Source organism: Oxyura jamaicensis, chromosome 3, assembly GCF_011077185.1.
Source record: "Oxyura jamaicensis isolate SHBP4307 breed ruddy duck chromosome 3, BPBGC_Ojam_1.0, whole genome shotgun sequence".
Classification (NCBI taxonomy): Eukaryota; Metazoa; Chordata; class Aves; order Anseriformes; family Anatidae; genus Oxyura; species Oxyura jamaicensis.
This window is the reverse complement of record NC_048895.1, coordinates 70,998,727-71,021,116: the sequence shown is the minus strand read 5'-3', so window position 1 is coordinate 71,021,116 and position 22,390 is coordinate 70,998,727. Positions and strand designations below refer to the sequence as shown.

At 33.8% G+C, this 22,390-nt stretch overlaps 1 protein-coding gene across 6 annotated transcripts in view; it reads right to left on the bottom strand.

Annotated features, from left to right (window-relative positions):
* AK9 (adenylate kinase 9) overlaps positions 1-22,390 on the bottom strand; it is a 66,982-nt gene that overhangs the window by 20,529 nt on the left and 24,063 nt on the right. For all 6 annotated transcript variants that reach the window (XM_035323184.1, XM_035323187.1, XM_035323186.1 and 3 more), the window contains 8 exons: positions 19,360-19,471; positions 18,853-18,926; positions 13,900-14,001; positions 7,854-7,937; positions 7,165-7,371; positions 6,111-6,238; positions 4,768-4,980; positions 3,929-4,195 (listed from right to left, as the gene is read on the bottom strand). In XM_035323184.1, coding sequence (XP_035179075.1) covers positions 3,929-4,195; positions 4,768-4,980; positions 6,111-6,238; positions 7,165-7,371; positions 7,854-7,937; positions 13,900-14,001; positions 18,853-18,926; positions 19,360-19,471 — 1,187 coding nt within the window. The remainder of the gene's footprint in view (positions 1-3,928; positions 4,196-4,767; positions 4,981-6,110; positions 6,239-7,164; positions 7,372-7,853; positions 7,938-13,899; positions 14,002-18,852; positions 18,927-19,359; positions 19,472-22,390) is intronic.

The following is a 22,390-nucleotide window of genomic DNA, read 5'->3' as shown; positions in this document are numbered from 1 at the left end:
ATTATTCAACAGGCAGAAGTGGAAGTATTTTAAGCTAGTGCCTGACAAGCTCAAAATCACTTCTGTATGAAACCTAAACCAAGCACAATTGTTAAATATTTATTATACATAGGCTCCATGCAGAGGAATAGAAACTGAAATTATCTAATTGCCTACAAGAAGCTTTCCACTTAGTTTTACATGTTCTCATGCTGGAAGACTACACTGCTTTACATCAGTTTTTTTATTTTATTTTTTTACTTTTTAAGAACAATTTTCACCTTTTAATGCAATCAAAAGAAAGATGTCAAAGAAAGGTATGTAGGATGACTGAGTAGGGGCACATGACCAGTTATCACAAAGATAACATTGTTCTACAAAGTAGTAGTGTTATGAATGACTAGTCAAATGCTAAGCATTCAAACACCAATCTAGCTTTTAAGATTTTGTGCAAAAATATTTTTTTCAGAATGTGAGATTGATATGGTTGATGATGCATTTCTCACAGAATGGCTTCCTGACACACTGCAGTAAAAAGGAATGACAAGAGGATATAAGTTGATGATCCTAGATTAGTTTATATTAGTCACAGTGTCAAAATACATACTTTTAAAGATATACTGGAAGTATAGACATTAGAAGCCAGAAAGATATCCTTGTTACTCAGCTGCAGTATTAACTTTTCATGGAATATTTCATAGAAGAAAATATTATTTTCTAGTTAGTTGAGATTTTTTTCACCTGAAAACAGAATGACCAAGTTCATAACTGAGAAATCTGTCTGGTATCCTTTAACGAACGCAATACCTTTTCTGCCCTACTTCTATAAAAATCTCACTTCTAAAAAGTTATCTATATTTGTTTAAGACTAGACATGCTGCTAAATGAGTTTGTCTTTCAATGCCAGTGGCCATGAAACAACAACTTAACTTGCATCCAAAGTCACCTAGAGATAAAACTTAACGTGCAGCTAGGTATTCCTCTATCTCTTTCAGCAAATGAATTTAAGTTGTCCCCTGAAATTCTCTTGGGAATTCATTACAAAGTTCTGCTGTATTTTCCTCATTGTAGGTGGTTGTATAAACCCAAATTGCTCAAGAATTTGTTAGCACGAGCTGCCAGAAAATAAAGCAATAACCCTTACTAACAAAAGGATCCAAGGTGGTTCAGAGGAACCCTCTAAATGATGGCAGGGAGCCACTTGCCATAAGGACAAATCTGAATAAGTATTCATATGTCTGACATTGAATCTAATAATGTAGCCAAAAGAACATGAGAAAATTCTGGAAGCCACAGGTCCAATGAAGTGTGTGTGAGTAATATTTCCTCTATTGCCTGACACAGGGTATATATTAAAAGATGTTAATATGGCCTAAGAGATACCTAAGAAGACAAAGCGTTAGCCATACAGACATCTTGAAAGAACTGTGTGAAGTGGGAGAAACAGCAAAATGCATATAAAAAGGTATCACCGTAGATGTGGTTTTGAAAATGCATCTGTATTTGGTAAAATTAATGAGATGTGTATGCTGGGTCCAGAAAAGAGCACCCAGTATTTTGGTAGTTCTAAGGACAAAGATGTCAGGTGAAAAATAGGTCATTGGCTCAGCAGACTGGTTAAAACTGCAAGGGCTTTGACTGACACACCAAAACCACCATGATAATATTTTCTTGCTAAATTCCCCAGACTGAATGGTGTGTTTTGTTTGCCTTGTAGTATTTTTGCTTTGAATATTACAATTGACCTTTACCTGAAGCTTCAAGAGATATACTTCAAGGACTTGAGTGAGGAGAAGTAGTGGGTCATTGGAAAACAGGATAATCATACAATCTGGTGGTAATTATACCTAGAGAAATGCTTAGGCAGTCCATAATCTTGGAAACTACGCCCTACAGTGTTGTCCTATGAATGGAACTATGAACATGTTTCTAAAGTGAACTGCAATTATATCAGATGCATTTTGGTCATGCCTGCAGATAAAGCACTTTACAGCAAATCTGAGAAAAAAAAACTAATGTAGAAGAATGTTGTTTACCAGGAGATAAAAAGTTGATGAGGAAAAAAATACTAGCAGAAGTGCATCAATGTAAAACATTGCCTTGGTGCCAAAATAAAAAATAAAAAAATAATGCTGACTGAGAGCCAGCCATAAACATCAGTGCCAAGAACACTTGCCATATTTTTGGCTGTGATGATCAAGTTGTAAACAGACTTGCCAAAATAACTTCCTCTTAGTGTTCCTGATGAAATAATTTCAGGTTTTTATCAGTTAAATCTATCTTCCAGTTATCAGGGACCCCTCCCTACCCCACTTTTCAAGGCAAGAGAAAGTGGCCTCGAATGAACCTTTGACAGCTTCCTCAAGCACCTGAGAATGTATTCCATTCAGTCCCAGTGAATTGTGTATGTTCAGATTCCATAAACAATCACTAATCTGATCCTACTCTGCTGTGTGTAGTAACACTACTTATGCATGCTTTCCTATTTGCACTGAGACCTGGATGGCTACAGACTAGACTGTGCGTATAAAGACCAAAGTAAAGAAGGCACCTCATTGAGCACCTCAGCCTTTTCAGTATCTTTCATAAAAAGGCCACCTGCCCCATTCAGAGGCAGACTCCTATTTTCTTTGTCTTCCTTTTGCTGCTGCTGTTCCTATAAATGTCCTTCTTTCTACCCTTCACTAGTTTCAACTTCCAATGAGTGCTTGACTTCCTAATCCCATGCCTGGATGATGGTCCGTATGTCTCCTCCACAGCCTGCTTTCTCTCCTGCATGTTTCTTTAGATTTTGTACTAGGATCTCTTTGAAGGTCTTTGATGACTAGTAACATGAAGAAACATGACAGCTATCAGGAGCACAAAAAAATGGCTCTTATGTGCTGCATAAGAATGTGATGCAGAAACTTCTTTATTCCTGAAGCTTTGAGAGTTGGATAAAACCTTATTTGTATTATCTAGAAGGTAGATTTTCAGTTTTTTTGTACTTTGCATTTTTGAAAGATCTTTATATTGCATACCTGTGTGTAGTGATTTCTTTACACAATAAAGGCTTTTATCATATCCATTGCTGTCTAAAGAAAAAATCGTCGACATTGAAGCCTTGCCTTTTTTTTCCCAGTATATTACTGCCTAATAAAAGAAATTGTTGTCTCCTGGTAAACATTTATGTAAATGATTATTGCTAAACATAAATGTTTATTGTTTGGGGATGAGAGAGGTTTTAGAATGTATATATATATAAATTTACAGTCACTATTCAAACTTATTAAGGTAAACACCTAATTTCCTGAAAACTATTGTTCATGAATTATTTTACAAGTATCATGACTATCCAGCTATTTGAAACTTTAAAAAAAAAAAAAAACAAAACTACAAGGCATATTTCATCTACCTAAGAGGTTTTTTTTTCTGTTTAGAAACTCCTCTGACAATAAGTGAACGAAAGACAACACTACAACCCAGATAATAAAACATATTAAAAAGAAATATACAAAAAAAACCCAAACCATAGCTTACTCTGGTATGAACATTTAAATATTTCTAACTTTTTGACACGGAGTAGTCAGACTGAAGGGATGGTTAAGCATTCTATTCTTTTTGCCCCAGGACAGTGCTGGTGAACGTTTCTAAGCTCTGTGCAATTGGTGTACGTGTACCAGCCTGAACCTACGGATTATAAGTACTTGAAGAAAACCATACCTTCCCATTATTTTTCTGACCTTCATTTTTTTCTCTATTTGTCTTCCTTTGTCCCATTTAGTAACTCTAGTGTTTTGAAAAAAAAAAGACAAAACAAAACAACAACAAAAAACTATACATAATTCTTAGAAATGTTAAATAATTTAACATAGGCACTTTTAACCTAGCAATAATTTTACAGTTAATTGCTAATCTGGTCTGAAAATGGTTATGTTGTGTACAGACACAAAAAAGTTCAGATGATTACCTGTTTGTTTTCTTCCTTTTCAGTTTTAGTTATGGTCTGAGAGGAGTCTTCCAGTTCCTGTGACAGAATTAGCATTTTATCATCATCTTCTTCAGGTTCTTCATCAAAATCAGGCCCAATTTTCTCTTCAGTTTTGGGCAAGAGCAGTTCCTGTAGATATTCTTCAAACTGAATATGGAAAATACCAAATTTGTCTGCTAGCCATCGTGCACAAGTGGTTTTACCTGCTCCATGAGTCCCCAGTAAGCACACCCTTAAGGGAGGAGCCTATAGGAAAAAACGGAATATTTTAAAATAATTTGGACTCCACAGTGCACCTCCTACTGTTTTTCAGTTCCAAAACAACATTATAAAAATTGCCTAAAAACCAGTCAGATTTTGCATTTTAATGTTTCCAGATCTTCTTCTACCATTCCAAACAGATGACCCACTCTCTAGAAATACAAACAAATACACTACAGTACCTGATGCTACTAAGTAAAAATGAAAACCCATTAGATAATTCTGGTAAATATGCACTTCTTTTACCCTTCTTCCAATTACAAATAATAATAATAATAATATATTTGTGATTTATTATTTACATCATGTGATTATTGTATGCCTTCAAGATCTTCTCTTTTCTGCTTTATCTGCATCATCAATACATTGTGTTAATTCAAATGCACACCATAAAGTCACTAAGAAAGCAACATGTTTTATTTGTTTCAGGGACTTGCATGACATACAAATCATTAATTAGAAAAAAAATCAGTAATGATAAACAATTATAAATGGAAATGGAAAATTGTGACTATAATTTGTTATTACATGCTTCAAATATTTTTAAAGATTCTCACTTGTATTGGACCATTGTGAGCCACATACTCCTCAGGGTTCTTCAAAAATTTCTCTCTGTATTCAGGATTTGAAAAATAATAAATCTTTTCTTGATATTTAGCTGCAAATTCAGAGAGTCCTGGATAAAGGACATAATTCTCTTTCAGACTGACTGGACAAAAGTGTTTTGTATCTCCCATGTGCCTTTTCTTTTCCTTAGCTTTTTCTTCATCCTGAAAAGATTATGATTTTTTTTGAAAATTATTTAAGTAGTTCACTCAGATTAAGCAGATCAAGTAGATTAGAACAAGTAATATCAAATATGTCATCTGAGCATTGAACGAGAATAGTATTCTCAAAACACTTTATAAGCTGAGTATAAGTTTATGAAAATGTGCACGTTTCAGATTCACTCAGAAAACAAACAAACAAACAAACAAAAAACAATCCAATCTAGTGAGACAATTATTGAGAAAGGAAGGACCATTTTAAATTTAAAATGTTAATACCATAGCCAGCTGTTGAATACCAAAATTAGGTTAGAAATATCTATGATAATATTTTCCTGCAGTGTTCCTGAAACTCACTTTCTGTTGCTTCTAAATGTTTGAAAGCAAGTAGACCTCTTCATAAAATCAGTGAGAGCTGGTAGTATGAAATCTACTTATCCAATAAAATTACATTCAAAAAAAATCTATTTAATACTGTTCCAGTACAGTACATAGATACTTTGTACTGTTAAATGTGGGAAACGACAAATTCGAATATAGGATGAAAATTTAAAAAAAGTGAAGCTAGACCTCTAATTTAATTGAAATGGGTGTTCAAAAATTATCAATAGCTGAGATGGAACAGAGGGTTGTACCTTAGGACTTTTACATTGCATCTTTTGATACTTGCATGGTAGGTCACAAAATCATTGTTGCGATTTACAGCTTAGTAATATGGTTTAGTGGAGGACTTGTTAGTGTTAGGTCAGAGGTTAGACTCAGTGATCTTGGAGGTCTCTTCCAACCTAGATGATTCTGTGATTGACATAAATTCAAGTTCTCATTTGCTTCTTTCTATAAAACCCTTCTATACCATTAAACAAATAAACAAACAAACAAACAAACAAAAACTAGCTACATTCATTCTGTCTATTAGCATGGGGTATTTATGCTTCCTTGGAATAAAACTACTATCAGCCAGAACATGCGAATACAATGAAACTGTTCTTGAAGCATGTGCTTACATTAATTCTTTAAGGCAGCTGAAACTGCATCACACAAAACCAGGTGCAAAAACTGATTTCTCTGTGATACTGCTCAAACTGAAAATAAATTAAAAGCAGATGATAAATGGACAAAACCAGCGTGCTTACTTCTTCATCTTCATTTTCCTCTTCTGCAACTTCATTTTCTTCTTCAGCTTCCACTTCAGCAACCAGGTCTTCTGCTTCCTCATCTAAGTCTTCAGCAGATAACTCCCAGCCATGATACTTAAAAGGTTCTGAAAAGGTTAATTGTCTTCTGTTTCAATATTTTTCATTTGGCCATGTAAAAATAAATTCTCTTGGTCCATAAAAGTAAGCACTTATATGGAAGCAAATCACATCAACTGTATATTCCATTTCTCCTACTCATAGAACAAAATGTTCTTCTCAAACGTATGGAATAAATATATATTAACGTATTGATTCTTCCAAAAATGAAATTGCTACTTTTTCTTTTTTTTTAATTGAAGTAAATTAGTATTGTCAATTGGATCTCCTAGTATGAAACTATTATACAAACACATGCAGATAGTGGCATTAATGTGTGCAACAGTTTCTTTCATATTGTATATTGGCAAAAATCATCAGTCATTTTATTTGAGTATAAAGCTAACATAATAGATGTTTTGGTAAAAAAAAACACTTGCATCAGAGTAAGTATAGGAAAAACGTATTACTAATACTATTTATCCAGTACTCATAATTGTTAGAGATTTGAGCTTTTGGGTGAAGAAAGTGTATTTGCCATAAAAATATTAACACTGCAAAAATTTGGTCTTGAAACACAGTTTATACAGGTGGGTAGATTATTACACACACTGAAAGTCTCTTTGACTTAAATGAATATTGTACATTAGTGAACCGTTATTATCTGTCCATTTCTCATACAGGTATCCTGGCCGAAAAACATAGAGGAAGTGACGAGGGAAATACGATATCAGTGTTTAGGGAGCTATTATGTATGTATTTGTATGACTGTACGTGTATTCCAAATATATTTATTCCCCACTCTTCCAAGGTGGAAAGCTGTTAGTGTGCTTTTCAGCTTACCTACATGTGCATAAGATAGAACTGAGTTTAACCTCTCCCCCATTCATAATACAAGCTCTCCAAAATCCCTCTTGGTAAGTTAAATGTAAATCACATAAACAATATTACTTACCCTCCATAACCAGAACAATTTGATTAAGCAGACTTTCTGGAGTTTGCTCAGCAATCTCTAAAACAGCAACCTGAACTTGAGATGAGCGCTTGATTTCTGACTCCACTGTTTGCCAGTCATTCATGAAAAGGTCAATCTTCCTTTTAATTATTTCCATTTCTGGTATATCTAGAAAATCATCCTCTTCAAACTCAGGTAGCACGATTTCTGAAAATCAAATCATATATATAAGACAATGTTGCTCTAAAATATTTTGCATTTAAGTACGTATCACTATGCTTTAAGATAATTTTTATTTTCCTCAGATATGGTGGTATATTTTTTCCCTAACACTTTTTTTTCCCTCTTTTAATTATAAATTATTATATTACTAGTTTAAGAAGATACTTCGAAAATGCCAGATTCATTATGTTGAAGTACTATATACTGATGCTTCTCCAGGAACACAGACAAGTTTCAATTACTTAACTAAATTTGCATATGATTATTTAAATCAGCACACACATAAATATAATGGATTTTTCTGCATAGCAAAATACAGTATATATAATAATTTAAAATTATGATTTAATGATGAGCAGTTTTTGACAGACTATCCATATGGTCAGACCTCACAGAATGTGCCAATATAGGAAGAAATAAAGAATAAGAAAACTAGCACACAATGCAAAGAAACTTAATGTTCTAACCTGGTTCAGGTTCAGTTACTAAAGACGTAGTGGGTTGCTCAGGTTGAGTGCTAGGAATCTGTTCTTCTTCAAGTGGAATATGTTCTGTTTATGTGAATATAAGTACAATGCACATTACAAGGTGCTTTTCCTCTCCTGCACAAGATCTCAACATATACATGTTAATAAATCAAACTTTCATTTACTTAAACAGAGGTACATAGATATATAAAGATCAACATGGCAATATTGCTGAGAAAATAGAAGATTAGAGAACAGAAAAAGAAGAGAGACTAAACAGAGAAGTTCACTTCAGTGTAAATATCCAGGATATAAGGGTGGTATCAAAGACTGAAATCCTAAATTGATAAATCCTAAACATGCAATGTAAGAGTTATTAAACAAATTACAAATGACCCTTCTAACCATAACTAACAAACAAGGCAAGACAGGTACACTGATATTATGATCCACCTTTTAAAAAATTATCTGTAGTGGAAATGTCTGGATTCCGGAATACCTAAGGTTTAATCTCTGCAAATACACCTAACACCCTTTTGCTGTAACATGAATCAGAACTGGGTGTTAAATAGCTTGATATTTAGATGTCTTTGTTTAGAGAACTGGAATACTTCCAATGTCACAACCAAATCTGTGACAGAATTAAGAGGGATTTTTTTTCTGACTTTCAAGCCTTGTTTTAGTGATTTAATCACCAAACCAGGACACTTAGAAGTTATGAATCCATCTTTTCAACTGTGCATTGCTATTAATGTACAGAAATTAACTCAGAGGTAATCTGCTACATATTCAGAGACAATTTGGTCATACATGTGTTAAAAAAAAATAAAGTTTAACAGATAATGGCATAAATTATGCACTATACATGAACTCAAAATATCACAATTGTTAATATCATAATGGAACCTCTTCCAATTTCAAATAAAAAGTCTTCTTCTCATCATTGTTATTGACAATAACAGTAAAAATAGAAAACAAAATAATGCTTGGAACATCTATTTGTCCTTCTTCAATTTTATAAGTTGCTTTTTAATTCCACTAATTCTCATTTAGTTATCTGTTGATACGTTTTGGTTTTTTCCCCAACAAAATGGATCAGTGTGATAAAATCATGGTGATAACACACTGTCCTGGAAAAAACAGTTAACTCCTCTATTTATGTTACTGAATATGGGGAGAACATGCATGTATTGAGGGCTGAAGGTCCCCTCCCCAAATAAAGTAGTTGCATCATATTTGAAAGTTACTGTGCTATTTACAGGATTCTCAGAAACAGCTTCTCTTACACTACCGGCAAAACCCAGCAAGTAGCAGCAGCCTAGTTTAACTGTGTTCTTGGAGTATGACAGTGTGCTGTTGCTCCCTCTGCACTTTCTCTGCTAAGCACTTATAAGGATCTTAATTCTTATAATGAATGCTCTTAATTCTGCAGACAAAAGCATTTTAAGAAATTACTTATACTTAAACCAACGACCTACTGAACCCAAATAATACTGATGCTATGAAACACTACAGATGTATGTACATATGGAGTAATTTTAAGATGTGCCAATAATGAGATGCAAGTGTAACCCCTTTCTCTGGAGGCCAGAAGTCATCCATAGGTATACAAGGAAAAAGACTGTGAATGTAGATCCCATGTGCCTGGACAATATACTCTGGGACAAGGAATACTATAATAATAATAAAACAAATGAATAAATAAATAAAATAGAACAAAAAGTGTATCTCTAGGCTTCCCTCTGTGGAAGCTTAAACTGAGAAACTCACCAAAAAAAAAAAAAATAATGAATCCACATCTGCATACAATAACACAGTTTAATGAGTAAAGGAAAGACAATATCTTAAATAAGTTGTGTAGAAATGTATACTTTCAATGGTTTAACATTGTCCAAGCCTGTCTCATAACGCTTTCTCATGAAGTTAGAAATTGAAAAAAAGCACTGATTTAAATAAGAAATTCAAGGTACTATGCATGACAAACATGACAAAAACTGCATGTATGGTGCCATACCAAATATGTTACAGTTGGTGAGCAAAATAATAAGAGAGTTGCTTCCAACACCATCCATTTGCTGAAAAAGCCAGAGGTAATTAAAAACTTCTTATTCACAGTAGGAGAACACGTCAACAGAGAAGGAGAAACTTATCAGTTTGTAGGGCTGCATTTCTTATCCATGTAGACCTTGTTAGGTCCTGAAAGTCCTCGTACCAAGTTCTGTCTCAGCTAGAAGGGACAGAGGTGCCTAGATAGCATCTCTGTCCATACTATACCACAGCCTCCAGCAGCAGCAGTGTGTTGCTGCTGTTCCCCTTCCTTACCTTCCTACCATTTTCAACCCTGATTTTCTTCTTTCTCCTATCATTTTTCTTTTGTGTTCTGTTTAACAAGGTTGACATCACTCTCTTTAGCTCACAGACAGAAAAGAAGTTGAGAGCAATGACTGTAATGGTCTGATATTACTATAACCTTGCTGTATGCTGTGTTTGTCTCTTGCCAGAAATGAAGCTGCTAGGAAGAGCTTGAACAGGGGACAGTGTGGTTTTCTATTTTGCCATAATTTTTCCCTCCTCCTCGTGTTTCTGTCCTGTTTTGAGAGCAGGAACAGACTTTGACACAAGCAACATTAGGGTCAGCCTTAAAAAAAAGAAAAAAGGTATTACTAAAACTGAAAGACTTACATAATGCTTAGTATGTTAAAAGCTTTGACCATTTTCTTAAAAATGCAAGCAGGGAAAACATTAAAAAAGAGTTTTTATATTATATTATAATTTTTATTATAAAATTTATAAAATTATAAAATATATTTTAAATTATATTATAATATAATCTAATATATAATCCTCTTTTTACAGCTTTGAACAGCACATAATTGTTAGACTGACACCTCAGTGGCTAACCTTCCCTGCATTTGAGTGATTTTTAGTCTGAAAGCACAAATGGGCATATCATTAAGCAGAAATACCATGCAGAATTCACGTAATTTAATCTTGAATTAGAAATTGATTATTTTCTTGAAAACGTTTATAAACATTTTCTTTTTGCTAAGCTAAACATTCATCTCATCACATTAGTTATTCCCTGCAATGGCACTGCTGTCTCCTGTGATTCTAAATAGGAACATGAAACTACCTTCCTTTTTATGTACATTAAAATGTGTTGTATAAACGCCACAGTTAATTATGTTTCAGTCTACAGCGATGTATTCCAAATGAGACAGACATCTAGCTGGGTAAAATCTGTATAAATCTGGCTGGCAGTAATGCATTATGTAATGATGATTCCACTAGGAACACAGATATCAAGAAAATAAGCAAAGGATACGGTAATAACTAAGTTACACTAACTGCTTTTTGCACATTATCCCTGGCACATTCACACTGAAGAAATCACATGTGCTGCCCTGTGAACCGCAGACCTATTCAAAGTAATAACGTATGGAAGATGGTAATGCTTATTGTCTGGATCTAGCATTTGACAGAGCATCTTTTAGAGTCCTGCCCTTTAAAAACTTCTCAGTTCTAAGTAGGTCATGAAATTTTGAAAATACACAGGCAGAATAATGGATTTAAATGAATATGTGGCATCATCTGAGAGAGAATATTGAACACGGTAACAAATCCACTCAATAGAGGTCTTCCCACATGAACCTTAATCTCAGGAACACTCACAATTCATGATGTAGCTTTTCTGGTAGGCTACATTTATCAAATGATGACAAGCAACTATGATGTTCCAGGTTTGATTCTCTACTCTAGACACATAATTCAGTCATATTACCTCTACCAGAAAGTTTTCTTGCTTAAGGAATCTTATACAACAGCAATTGTTGCATACTTAGGGAGTTTTTAATAGATTATACAGGCAAATTGAAGAAATGTTTAAAAGAGGGGAGAAGTAACAAAAGAAAAAAAAAAAAAAAAAAAAAAAAGATTACATTCCTAGGGAAAAGAGACAACCCCAAAACCTTACAACCCAAATATTATTTTGTATTGGCTCTGGTATTCGAACATCATTATGATAAAAAACATTGCCTCCTTGACATTCGGCTTTTTTCAAACTTGGTCTTGGGGACCCAGAATACTGAAAATACTTTAAAGTAAGGTAACTGCACCTTTGCTATTATATATGAGTTACAATATTCTGCTTAAAGAGGTGATTCACTGCGAAAAGACTTTTGAAGAAAGAAACATAATCAAGAAAAAATATCTTGAAGAGACAGTAATGACTTAAAAATAACTGGATCTATAGATCCAAATACATTTCCTGCAGAGTGGGTGTCAGTCAATCTAACCGTGCTGTTCTTAATCAGTTTCTTTTCTTTATAACCGAGGTGATAGGAGACAATCCCCCACACCCCTAAATCTGGAGCTTTCACGTGGCATGTCTATACCACAGTCTCTCATATTCTTTTGCTCTGTGTCATTTTTGCTTTTACTGAGCGTAGTTACCATAGAGACAAACAATCCTCAAAGGCTTTCTGCCCCCACATTCTCCAAGTGAGTTACTGGGGAAGGAGAGGCTTTAATGTATTTTTACAGTGTTCTGCTGGTATTAGATATGACTTGTTCTGCCCTCAGTCCATATTCAACAACAAAAAAAGATGAAGAAGTCCTTCCCTCCCCTCAAACCCTGCCAAAGCTGAGACAGAGAGAACAGAAGCTAACATGGCTTCTTCGTTAAGGGTTTAACTATCAAAATAGACAAGCAAAATGTGGGATAACAGTGACACTTTCATTCCTTGAAACTGATACATATTTCATTTTGAACATGTTTTCATTTGTCTTTTTGAAACAGATCATGCAGTTTTTTAATAAAGACTTTTTATTACTTATACATATATGCTGCCAAATAATTTTTAGCTAATTACATTGAAATGCACTTAGTAGGCAACCTTATATTGTGTGTACTGAATTATGGTGTTAGGTAAAAAACTGTTCAGTCTACAGATTAAGTTGATTCTTTCCACTGTGTAAGGATTGAGGTGATGCAAAAAGCATAATGTATATTTAACCTCTTGCTATTTAACATTAAACGTTTTATGTTGGATTTATTTGTCTCTTGGACTTTGATATATTCTAAATCTCCTAATAGATAAAATCTAAAATGTTAATTTTAAATACTAAAAGAGACTGTCCTCATTTAAGATGAGTTGCCTTCAAAATGTTTTTTTTGAGAGAGCTATGATGTATTTCTTATTTCTTTTAATTAGGTAATGGCTCTATGGCATTCCACATGCTGTAGAATTGTGCCTTCTACCAAAAAGAAGAAAACACAACTCCATGGGAAAACATGAAACAGGACAATGGATGACTAGAAAGAATACGGGACATATTTCCATTATTTACATCCAAAGTTCAAATTCATCCATTCCCATTTTTTCCCCAAGATTTCTTGCTGCCGAGAATGGACTAGTCATTTCAGATTAATGTGGATATTTTTATTAATTTGAAGGTGGTCTGTAAAACTGGGATTTGTTAAGATCACATGCAGCTATTTGTGAATACTGCAGTTGGATTCCTGATATACTTGATATAATTTTTTAATTCCCTCATGCTCCCTTCTCTTTTTTTTTGTCACAATTCATGATAGTGACTTACAAACCTGTTTTTTTTTTTTTTTCTGATTTCCTTCACTTATCACTTCATCCTGTAAAGAGCACTCATTGTTTCTGAAGACAGGTCAAGTTAACCTGGAAATTCAGCACGCCTCACTTGTTATTTCTATAGATCCCTGTACACATTTATTAATTTGGTATTTAGACTGGACACAGCAGTGGAAATAGTGGGGTTTTGTTGTTTTTCAAAATGCATACTACCTGGTACATTATTTTTTTAACAGGAAATCACTACATGCCTTTAATTGCATTTATAAATGTTAAAATAAGTTCACCTTGACTATTCCATTATAAACTTATTAAAAAAAAATAGTTAAGGAATGATATTTACAGCTCATTTTTCAAATATAGAAAAAAAATGTAGAAAAGGATACAATTCATGATACTAACAAGTAAGAAAGACAGATTATATATGCTACAAGGCCAACCTGCACGATCAGATTCTTCTTTATAACCTGCAGAATCACCGGACTGTTCCTGAGACATTTGCCCAGTTTCAGGTGGAAGCTGCTCGTCATTGTCCTCAAATTCTGTAGGCACAGATAAAATCATTAGTAGCTTTAGCATACCCATTGAGGGTTGATTGAGGCACTAGAGAAATAAAGATATGTCTGGATCACACTGCAAAACTTACATTTGATCACCAGCAAAAAAGGTGTTAGTTTCTTTGATGCTTAGGTATTGCATACTGAGCAAAACAGTTTACAATCAGCTACCTGATCTGTGCAGAAATGCAGACTATCTATCAGATGCTACAATACTGTGAAGCAGAGAAGTACAGTATTTAGTTCAGTTCTTTCATGTAAGAATATTTTAAATTCATTATAAGCTACGTGATCTGTGTTCAAACTATGCTCAAAAACATGACCTTCCAAAAGAACACACTCGGTGTTCTACAGATCAGCTCTTGATGGATGGCAGTGATCCTGACTTGAAGAAGGGCTTGTATACCTGAAGGCTGGTATAATTTTTCTGACTGTATGAGTTGGTCAATAATGAATACTACCTTTTTCTACAAGCCTTGTTTTGGTTATGCCCTTAGCAGTAAAACACCATAAAGGTATCTAAACATATTATGACTACCCAAAACTGAAATCATATTATACAAGGATATATTTTAAAATATGAAATTATGGCATTTATTCTTCCATGTAACTCTTTTTTGGCAAATTGAATTTCTGATTTATGCAGTATCAAAAATATTTAAATTTATCATAAACAAGCATCTTCTTATATGGTTAGCAGACAAAACCCTACAGCCTTTTGCATGTGTCAAATCAAGAAAATTCTTCACTAATTCTAGTTCTTTATTTCCTTTTGATATTCACAGGAATGCAGTCCAACAAAATGAGTTTTGATGCTCTGTATTAAAGAAATCAAGAGTTTGTAATATGCACAAAGAGGAGAATGACATGCAGAAAAATACGTGCAAAATGGAAGACACTTTGTTTAGGCTGTCATTGTGCAAACCCTCACATGCATACATAACACAGTCATAGACAGTCCTTAAGATATTAGAAATAGCTGTGGAAGAGAAGCTGAGCATGTCTGATTTTTACAGTGTGTCTGAATACTTCTGAGATTTCATTTACAAGATTGGTGCTGTATGGGAACAAGAAAGACAACAAACAAAGCAAACAGAGATGTCCTTTTTCTTACAGATGTTCAGAAACTGACAAGAGCTTTCAGAGAGGCTGATAGCTCAAATCGTAGGCTTTCATTCTTTTTGCTGAGAAGAGATGCATAGCTGTACTTACCAATATCGCTTAGCCTTTTTTTTTCTCTGAATAAAATGCCAAAAACTTTCAAAACTGAAGAAATTTGGTATTTAACTGATAAGCTGTTCATAACCTTTCTGCTTGAAAGTCTGGAATTTTTCTGCCTAAAATGCTGTTATTACGGGTATTATAATGTAATTATTGTGTCTGGCTTATGAAGGAGACCAGAAAGTGGCTTTGAAGACCATGCAATAATGCTCAAAGGCTGAACAAACCATTCCTGGGAAGTTAATATCACTACAGCTTGCTTTGAAGTTTGTGGTGCAAGTGATTTGCTATTCCCCTGTCTACAGATTAATAAACTTTTCTTCTTCAATCTCTGTTGTCACTGAAAAGCCTCCATGTAGAGGTAGCAAAAACAAACAAACAAACAAACAGGGAAAATGGGATTATAGTAACACGCCACACTGAGATACACTGACTGAGGCATATGCATACATTTGTTCCTGTTGAATTTGCTCTAAGGAAGGGATAATCTCTGGCAGAAAAGCAGGGCCAACAAATAAAGGACAGAAAATAGTCTTAAACTATGACAGCTGCTTGCTTCAGCGGACAAGATCAATTGTATGGGATATTTTATTGCTGAAACACTGCAGGAAAGAAATATGCCAGATTTTAGCTCCAGAGCATTGGAATGAACACCTGAAGCTGTATAACTCTTCTATATTCTCATGAAGTTATATAGCTGTCATATGGTATAAATAAATCCATACTCATGCAAAGCTGCTAAAAATACTTAAAGACGATAAATAAAGAAAAAAAAAAAAAAAAAAAAGAGAAAATAATTTAAGCTCAGAATAAGAAACCTGAAAAAGACATGGGGCTATAATTTGCATCTAGACACTACAAGAAGTCCTGTGTAATTTTGTTTTGGCATACCTTCACCAGACATTTTCAGCACTGAACTTCGCTTCCTAGCCTAGTTAAATATTTTTGATAAATTCAGCCAAAATTTTTCTCTATGTGTTTTAATTTCATTAGGAGACATGAAAGTACCTTGTTCATTACTAGATTTTTTTTTCCTTTTAAACACATACAATATTATAAATTTGAATATGTTCAGTCCTGAAACAAATCCCAGTTAATTCAACACTGAGGTAACAAAGATTGCAGTTGCTGAAATGCAACTTATTTATATGACACATCAAAAGAGCATGACTGGGGCTCTGCAGTGTTTTTCTTTTTTTTTTCTTTTTTTTTTTTTTGAGTTTTCATTTTACTACCATAACTGCTATAAAAAAAGGACTGTGAACATATAATTAATTTATATTTTTGTAAAGACATGTCACATGGGAAAAGAGCTGCAGTCAGTGTGCTGATGGCACTACATGTGAAATAAAACAGATGTCAGGCTAAGAGCAGCATGACTGAAGTGTTTTTGGTGAGTCAGTGTTTGATTATTGAAATCAAATGTAGGCGTAGGAAAACATGATTTCCCTGAACAAGGACTTATCACGTGTTAATAGCACAAGTGTGTATATGACATTATTACTTCTGTCACTAATAATTGTTGTTTTGATGTACTCAGATAAAGATGAGTTATATATTCAAAATTAAGATGAACTTTGTTGTTTGAGAGAAATAATATAGTATATCTGTAGAACCCTTTATATTTAATACTTTAGAAACCACATGGGAGAAGAGCTATCTGTTTTATTTGATTTTTTTTTAAAGTTATAATGTAGAAATCTTTTCAAGTTTACATTTAATTGAAAGAACAAAGAGTATTTGTCAGAGAAAGGCAAAATGTTATCTAATAAAAAAATTAAAACAAGTTACCAAATTCAGTATATCCTAAACTACCTTTACGTCTTAGTCCTTTTTATAGATAAATAAAATAAATACCACACTGGACAATGAAAGAAAGTGTGTATGAGGCATACTGACAACATAGGATATAAGCTTGGCCACTATATCTTTTGACAGAAACCAGTATATTATACTCAAAAGTAAGACAGGAATGGAAGTCTAGGCTCTATAGATCTGAGGAAAAAAAAATAGGGGAAGAAAGAAAAAAGAAAAAGGAATGTTAGTATGTATGTCAATTTTTAATTTCTGATCCAGGCTGTAGGGTATAACTTAGGCTACCATTGAGCTACCATTGAGCTGCCCCATAGCAGAAGAAAATCCCTTGAAGTCCCCAACTGGGTTCTTAATGTAGAAAGAGATACTTGTGCATGGTACTTCACCTTGATAGCAGATTTAAATCAGACAGCAAAATCTTCAAAGAAATTAGGCAGTGACTGAAGAAGGTAAAAAGGAAGATTCAACCTTACATTTTTTTCAACCGCTGAGGTTCAAAAATGTTGAAACTAATCAGAATTAATTCTAAATCTTGACACAACTGATACAATTGTCTGAGGTGCAAAATTCCAACTGGTTTGTGACAGTTAGCCTGCCCTCAAAATCTCACTCCTCATAGATTATTCACTTCTGACCAGGACAATTACATTCTCTTTGTTGGAAACAAAGTATAGCACAATCCTAGTATAAAAGAAGGATCTTACAGGAAATGTAAAGAGTAGCAAAACAAAAATAATATGCTTTTCTGCTCAATATAGAAATAAGCAATGATAGAATGAAAGTATACACACTCAAAATGTTTTAATAATACTATTATTAGAGGTGAGACTCCATGTAACACACATAATTCCTTTCCTTTTCTGTTGTTATTAAAGGATAATCTCCATAAACAGAAAGGAGCAGAGGAACAATAACAGACTGGGGAATCCCGATAATTTAATCAGAACAAAGATAATCCTGACTTGGTTCCCCTCAGGGCCATTGGAAGAGGAGTCAACCAGAGAGGCTCTCCCTGCCTACGCGGGAGTGAGATTCATTAAGAGATGCCAGGAAAAGCAGTCTGGGACTGTGAGAGACTCATAATATTATGTGAGGCATTTCAGAAAAGGACCAAAGCAAGGAGAAGAAGGGATCAAAGTGGACTGTGGAGGAACAAATGTAGATAATAGAGGGAGAAGAGGATAAAAGGAGAATTGGGAATAAATGCTCAGACTCATTAATGGCTGGACCTGGGGACACAGAGCTGCAGCAGCCCCACCTCTAATGGGATATGGGATTCAGCAATTTGTAATATATGTTGCTACTGGATTCAGCAATCCTTAACACATGTTAACAGAGCCAATCTTCCCCTTGAATTGTTTCAGGCTGAGCTTCTTGGAGGATAAAACATCTTCAGATAGTCTTGCGATTTTCTGATTAGCCATTGGCTAAGTTCTAACAAAGTTTTCTAATTTGTGAGGGGATACAGATTTTTCATGAGTATGAAGTTTCAATACAGTTAATAACCCACTTAGAAAAGTTACTAGAGAGAAAATAAAGAGTTCTGCTCTTCACATTTATTGAAAACCATAACTGTGCTGGCTGATTTAATAAACATCTTTATTCTGCAACATCCATTAAGAATGCCACATAGAAATATAGGCCTGAATCAGTGAAGGAAGCAAAGACAGTAATTTGAAGTCATTTTTCTAAATGCTGAATGTAAAAAGAAAATCAAAACTGTAAAATCTGCATAAATACCAAATTCCTAAATCATTTGGAACACATACGTGGATAAAATAGAAGTTGAATGATACACACTTTCACCTTTCTCCTCAGCAACTTCCTGAGATTGCTGTTCTTCTTCCAGCATCAGTTCCTCTTGTGTTTCTCTTCTGTGAGTAAAAGATAATTCATCTTAAAGACTTGTATAGATATGAACATAGCAAATTGTAAATATATTAAATTGAAGTAAGTATGTGGAAAAATACTGTTCAGAATTGAAATATAATTTGGTTCATACAAAATAAAAATCAAAGATACTTTATAACCTAAAATGTTATTGTATCATTGTCTCAAAAGGCTGGGCTAGTGGAAGGCTAATGAAAATGCATTTAGCAAGATAATCTTCTGCCACCACATGTATCCATCTAAGATAACCCTCAAAGTTAACACATACTGGACTACTTTATATCCATCAGGTCAAAGCTTAAGGTGCTTTTTTATTAAATTTCTGTTGATTCATAAATGCACTGATAATCTTTAACTCAAAGTAAGGCTTGAATTTTCTTGTGATCACTATATGTTTAAATATTTAGTATAATTTACCTTGCTGCTGCTGCTTCTTTCTCTTCTAATGCTTCATCTTCTAGTCTTCTCAATATCTTTGAATTAATTTCATCTTTATTTGCTAAGTATGTTCTGCGTAGTATACAGCCTCCTGCAGTACAATTATACAACAGTAATTAGTTTTGTGCAGCTGTATAAAATTAAAGCTGAGTTAGAAAAATTATTTAACAAATAATAAGCAATTTTCCCACTTCTTTTTAAAGACCAGAAAAGGCATATATACCACTGAAATGTTATTATAATGTTTTAGAGCTTTGTTTTCAACTTCAAGCACCTAATAAACTGACATTGGGGTATTCGAGGGCTATGATGAAGGCAATAAGGAGACAGAGCACTGAAATGATTTATCGTATATTTCCATATATCATGCATTACTCTGGCATTTATTTTGTTTGGATGTATACAAAGAAAACGATGAAGGAACAAATGAAAAACATTCCAATAAAAATCTAAAGACTGTGCATACCTATACTACTACAGCTGGTTGACAGAAAGGAAGAAATACACTGTTCCTATGAAGAATTTCAACTGATTTATTAACTTTGGCAAATAGATTTATGATATATGGCCATGTGGCTGAAATATATTTCCAACAGTTGAGCCGTACTAGTTTAGGCTACCTCAGGGAATAGTTTACAAAGTAGTGACTCAAACTGCTATGTAAACTCTAGTACCATATTATTATTTAGAGACGGAAATATAGGAATCAAATAAAGAGTTCAATAATAAATCAATTGTCCAAAGGGGAAAAAAAGGAACAAAATAAAACTAAATTGCTAAATTCAAGGAAACAGCCATAAACAAAAAGTTACACTTGCAGACAAACCTTCTAGCAGACATTAGGAACTTGCCTCTTTCACCTCACCTTATCCATACTTATTCCTCCCAAATCTCATGTGGTCACTATTGTCAACTCACATAAAATGTATTTCTAAGTAAACTCAAGCGTGTTATTTAACTGTTAGGAACATTGAGCCTGTGTCAATTTGAAATAAATGATAATTTTGTGTGAATGGTACATATTTGACATAGATTCTTAACTAATATGTGTAATTTTAAAAAATGGAGGGTGAGTAATGGGATTTTTTTTTTTCAATGTAGTTTGTAAACTGATATTTAGATAATCTGGATATTCTTCTGCAAACAGGTAGTGAGAGTTTTCAGTGGCTTTGTCTGGTGGCCCAGGTATGTACTTCCCTGACTGTGTGTCTTCTCACAGTGTTATAAAAAGCAGCAATGCCAAACAGCATTAATTTACTTAATTATTCAGAATCCAAATGACATTGAACTAAAGTGAAGCAGCTTTAATTATTGAATCAACCTATTGAGAACATCTAGATGAAACACAATTAATATACTATCTACGATTCTATGATTTCAACCATTCTTTATTCCTTATATACCAGCACGTGTTGTTTCTCACTTAAAGGATCAATATTATTACATTTCACAAATTATTTCAGTATCACTTGATCAAATTGAGCAAGAACTTATAAGAATTTATTATAATGGTTAATAAATTAGCTAATTTCCAAGTGGCTGACCTGAGAATATCTACCACTGGTATTAACCAGAAATAAATTTGCTAACAGAGCAGGTTTGTCAGGTAGCTCATCTGATTCTGGTTAAAAGAACAATGTTCTTGCAGTGTCCTGTTTTAATGTAATTTAAAGTCTGTTATGAAAATCTCTATGCCAGTATTATATTTCACTTAGAGTACAAATTGTATGTCTTGTATTCAATTTGCACATTACTTGTTTCAAGCTGAGACAGTAAAAATATGTTTTATCATTTAAAGTTAGTTCATTTCATACCACCTGTGAGTGAAACTCTGAGAGGGAAAAAAAAAAGACATTGATTCATATGAAAGTCTGATACAGTTCCAGGGATAAAATTAGCGTATAGTCTCATTATCATCTTAGAAACATTAAAAATGGGAATGGTGATTTCCTTCCAAGATTGAAATCTAGTTAAACTTAGGACCAAATGTAGTGCAATTAAGAAAGCAGTCTTTATTCCTATGTAATATAAAGATTATGACAGTGTTAGTTCAAATAGAGTTAATTAACATTGGTGTTGTAAGCATAAAATTTAAGTTTCATGAAGATCTGTCTCACTTCTAGGTGGAAAGGCTTACACGTAGGCTTTAAAGAATTTTCCAGCTATCTGACTAGAGAAACAGAAGAGAGAGCTACCAAGAGGATAAAACAGATTGTCCATATGAGAACAAGTGATCCAGAGGTGTTTTGAAAACTAGTGGCAATGGCAGAAAGGTGTGCATTGCAGACACTAGAGAGGTCTTCATTTGGAAGCCTCTGCCATGGACTTCAAGTTCTTCCCTTCCCCAAAGAAAAAGAAAAAGGGGCAATTATTATTGATGAGTTTCAACATGGTTCCCATGAAGAATTATCTATTCCCAAAGTGTCTGATCTATAATAAAGACGACTAGAGAACCTTTTCTTTATCCAGTTAATTCACTAATTTCTTAACTTGTTCTTCACTTGTCAGAATTTAACATAGTTCTGAAAGCATCTATCACACCTCAGTCCTTTCCCTGCAGAAAAGGCTAGAACTTAACTCCTGCTCTTTGTTATTTAGTATTAACTAACATACACTGTGTTAACATATCACAATATTGTTGTGTTTATTACTGCAAATAAGACACCACATTAACCTCACATTACTACATGCCAACTACATGCATTAAAGTGTTTTCTGTGGCTGGAAGAAATGACAAGGCACAGCATCCCAGAAGCTACGTTCATGACCATTTTAATATTCTTGAAATTTCTGGGAGGCAAAGATCAGGCATGGAAATGCAATGTGTCCTTAAGTTCTTTCTGGAACTACCCAAGATGAGTTAATCTTAAGTGACAGGAACAACAAATATGATTTTTTGACAAGCAGTGGATCTAGAAATTTCTCATAGAAATCTTCAGCCTGTTTTTAGTATGTATACAAGTTCCAGCCACATTTGATTTTCGTTAAGGTGTTTAAGAAGTTACAAAAT